We start from the raw sequence: 4337 nt of genomic DNA on the forward strand, positions 1-4337 counted from the left end.
CCTTGGGCTGGGCCAGCTGGTGGTCGGCCTGCTCCGTCTCTGCCGCTTGCCAGCTACGCCTCGGCCGGCGCAGGGGGCGGAACCACGCATGCGCGGCGCTCCCGGGCAGGGAAAGTCCTCGACTTACGACCGGTTGGGTAGTCCTCGACTTACGACCAGTTTAGTCCTCGACTTACGACCGGTTTAGTCCTCGACTTACGACCGGTTGGGGTCGCGGCATTAAAAAGGTTGCGAACCACTGAACTAGCTAATCGGCTATATCTCACCTAGGTAATCTTCCAAAGTCAAACATAGCTGAAACACAGAACCACAGGCTATCATTCAAGGTTCATCCTTTGATGGCCCCCGCAGCCCTTCATCAAGCCTCCTATCGATTTCTGGAGATACAGGTGCACGTCCTTCATCTATACAAGAGGAGCATTAAGGCGGCCTGGCCACCAGACCCTCCAGAGTGGGCCGTGCAAGCAATTTCAGCCTGCTCCCCCAGTGGTGGGAATGTTCACTTGTGCGTTCGAATGTCTTATTTCCCATTAAGATGGTAGTGCTTGTAATTAAGAAATGGGACTTGGTAACAAGCAGGATCTGGAGTAATATTTAAGTATCAGCTGATCGACAGTACTAACGAAAATAGAAATATTTAAATGGCGGAGTGAGTCGCCTAAAACGGGCAGACACTTTGCATTCCAGAAAGATGCTTGGGCCCAGAAAGATCTCCAAGAATCTCTGAAATGGAGCAGCAAAATAGCAAATTCCAATTATGGAGTTCTATTCAACTCAAGAAAGCAGAGCTAAGGTTCGTAGGGCACAGGGCATAAATTTCATCTATTTTTTTCTGGATGTTACCCCTTGCATCACCCACCCATAACCTTCTGGTAGTCTTCAGAAGCTAAAAATGCTAATTCAGTGTGTGACTCCAAAGTGACACAAGGGGGAGAGTCCCTTCCTAGCATTTTCAATCAGCAGCTTGAACTGTCATTTGCTGGGAACGGTCCAGAGCAGAGCAGAGTTTGTGCCTGCCTCCAGCACTTGCTCATGGCTTACAAGTCACCCACAGTTAAACTTACTTTTTGGCAGCTTTCAATGAATTCATCTATGGTAACGACCCCATCCTTGTTCTTGTCCATTTTCTGACAGAAATAAAAAGGTTGCATAAGGGATTAGAAACTCTTCTTCCAGATGTTTACTGCTTTGTTTTTTAAAGACCATTTGTGGATGCCAAGGTTCCTCTACAAGAGAATGGATTGGTTCCACAGTTAGCGTCCGTTCTTGGATTTTACTTTACTTCATTTTGTTTCCTTATTTTAGAAATATTTGCAAATACGTCTAAGGAAAATAAAGCCTAGCACGAGAGTGGTTCCATGAAAGTACCTTTAAATTTAAATAATAAAATAAATAAACTCATAAATAAACACCTAAATAGACCTGGGAGATGAATAGCTGATTTGGCTTTACAAATAGCATAATAAGAGCAAATGTCATGACCATCAGGACACAAACCGTTAAAGGGATTTTCCTGAGTTTTCCTACAGGATTTGGGCAAATCCCCACCTGGAAAAATGTTTCCACGTGTTGTCTCGGGGCATCGTCTCGAAGAACAGGATAGGTGCATTTCCCCATCATGTCATAGATGGCCTTCATTATATCGAGCATTTCCTGGCGAGAAACAAACATATTAAACCGATGAAAAATACACATCGTGGTGATGGAAAATGTCTGACCTCTTTGGAGCTCTCCAAAATCCTGCAATAAGGTGGTTTAACGGTGTGATCACAGTTCCCAAAGGTGGAAGTGTGTTTGAAAGCCATTCAGTGACATCTGAGGATAACAGACCTCTGTGTTTAACAGAACCTAGATCTGTTCTAATGATCGCTGAACAGAGTAACAAGAGTTGGAAGGGACCTTGGGGGTCTTCTAGTCCAGGGGTCCTCAGCCTTGGCAACTTTAAGACTTGTGGACTTCGACTCCCAGAATTCCACAAGTCTTAAAGTTGCCAAGGTTGAGGACCCCTGTTCTAGTCATCTAGAAGGCCATCTTTCTCCAACATCTCATTGGAGCCCTTTCCGTTGCTCTCTTGAGAAATGGTCAAGAGGGCGAATTAGAAGTCATAACAAAAAAAGGTCACGACTGTCTGGATCAGAGGCTCTTCTGAAGATCGGGCAATTCTGTGATTCCTTTCTGAAGCAGGAAGGCCCGTAAAACAAAATATAGCAGAATCCATCAGCACCACATTTTGGAAAGATAGGATAGACGGAGGGAGGGAGGGAGGTGGGTGGGTGGATGGATGGATAGAGACACAGATAGCTAGAGACACAGATAGAGACACAGATAAATAAATAGATATAAGATAGATAGATAGATAGAGAGAGAGAGAGAGAGAGAGAGAGAGAGAGAGAGAGAGAGAGAGAGATAAGGTGGGTGGGTAGGTAGGTAGGTAGAGATAGATAGAAAATAGATTAGATCAATGATAGATGATAGATTAGATAGATGATAGATATAGATAGATGATATAGATGATAGATGATAGATTTGATAGATAGATAAATAGATGATAGATAGATGATAGATATAGATAGATGATATAGATGATAGATTTGATAGATAAATAGATGATAGATGATAGATATAGATAGATGATATAGATGATAGATGATAGATAGATAAATAGATGATAGATGATAGATATAGATAGATGATATAGATGATAGATTTGATATAGATATAGATGATAGATGATAGATATAGATAGATGATATAGATGATAGATGATAGATTTGATAGATAAATAGATGATAGATTAGATAGATGATAGATATAGATAGATGATATAGATGATAGATTTGATAGATAAATAGATGATAAATAGATGATAGATTTGATAGATAGTTAATAGATACAGACACAGATAAATAGATGATAGATAGAAGATAGATTAGATTGATGATAAATAGATGATAGATTAGATAGATAGATGATATAGATATAGATGATAGATTAGATATATATGATAGATTTGATTGATAGATAGATTATATAGATAACAGATTGACAGATGATTAGATAGATAGATAGATAGATAGATAGATAGATGATAGACCTTTATTGACATTTTTTACTGTTGCTCTCAAAGTGTATGCATGCACAGTACACATTTAAACAAAGCCTCCCAGGGTCACATTGCAGGGGACATGGGAGCATAAGAATTTTTAAATAAAATAAATCTTACAGTTTTATCTGTCAAACAAGACCGCCTGTTTGCAGATTTGCTATAATGACTGCCGCATATATGCGTAAAATTAGCAACGCACCGAAAAAAGTTAATCCCATCTAGGAACAGCTTTGATGTTTGATACTGTCTGTAAGCGCCTTGACGAAGTAGGAAAGTAAAGAGGCGGAGGAACAAGCCCAACTGAGCAGCAGAGTTTTTTGGGTTTTTTTGTTTTAAAAACAAGAATCTAGATGGAATTGTTCCCATATATACATCTTGTTCCACATTTCTGAATCTAGACAGCATGATTTATCCATATGTGAAAAACGGAGTGTATGGTTGGCTTTTGTGTGGGATTCCTTACCTCCTTTGTTATATAGCCGTCTTTGTTTATATCATACAAATTAAAAGCCCAGTTGAGTTTTTCCTGCACGGTCCCACGGAGCAAAATTGAAAGACCCATAACGAAATCCTGGAAGACGAAGAAGAAGAAGAAAAAAAGAAACAATACAAAACATGGGGGTTTTCATTGTTTTAGGTTAACGTGCCAAGAAGAACTGCACTTTGGCAACAGGAACCACAAAATAAACCTAAGTGATTGATTGACTCACAATCGTCGTCACGTGACATCTGAGTCTTCAGAACAGCCTTTGCTACTTTCCTTGTTATCTTCAGGAAAGCGGGAAAACTTTTGAAGATGACGACCCCCTTGCAAAACTCTATGGAATCTTTAAAATCCCCTTAAACAACTTGGATCTTGCTCGTTGTTGTGATCAGAAAATGAAAACGCTGCACTTCAGTTGGATGAGAGTCAGATTGTATACTATTTATCTAGGGCAAGCCACTGGAATATCAGCTGAGAGCAAAGGCCACTCCTCACTAGCTCCCAGGAGGTCACCTAGTTTGGGTTATGAGATGTATGCAAGGAAACCACCCAGCTCAGAGAGCACCAAAGACCCCCACAGTCCTCCTCTTCCTCCTACTCCTCATCTGTAAATCCCACCTTCTAGCACTGATGATGTTACCTAGTTGGGTAATGAAACGTCTGCAAGATAACAACCAAGCTCAGCGAACACCAAGGACCCCACAGTTCTCCTCCTCCTCCTCCTCCTCCTCCTCCTCCTCCTCCTCC

General features: G+C 40.9%; 1 protein-coding gene across 1 annotated transcript in view; it reads right to left on the reverse strand.

Moving 5' to 3' along the window:
- Positions 1 to 4337, reverse strand: part of KCNIP4 (potassium voltage-gated channel interacting protein 4) — a gene marked incomplete at its 5' end in the record, with an annotated part of 14865 nt that overhangs the window by 515 nt on the left and 10013 nt on the right. The window contains 3 exons of the mRNA XM_015825414.1: positions 1065 to 1127; positions 1549 to 1653; positions 3570 to 3677. Coding sequence (XP_015680900.1) covers positions 1065 to 1127; positions 1549 to 1653; positions 3570 to 3677 — 276 coding nt within the window. The remainder of the gene's footprint in view (positions 1 to 1064; positions 1128 to 1548; positions 1654 to 3569; positions 3678 to 4337) is intronic.

Source organism: Protobothrops mucrosquamatus, unplaced genomic scaffold (assembly GCF_001527695.2).
Source record: "Protobothrops mucrosquamatus isolate PMUCROS unplaced genomic scaffold, P.Mucros_1.0 scaffold2625, whole genome shotgun sequence".
Classification (NCBI taxonomy): Eukaryota; Metazoa; Chordata; class Lepidosauria; order Squamata; family Viperidae; genus Protobothrops; species Protobothrops mucrosquamatus.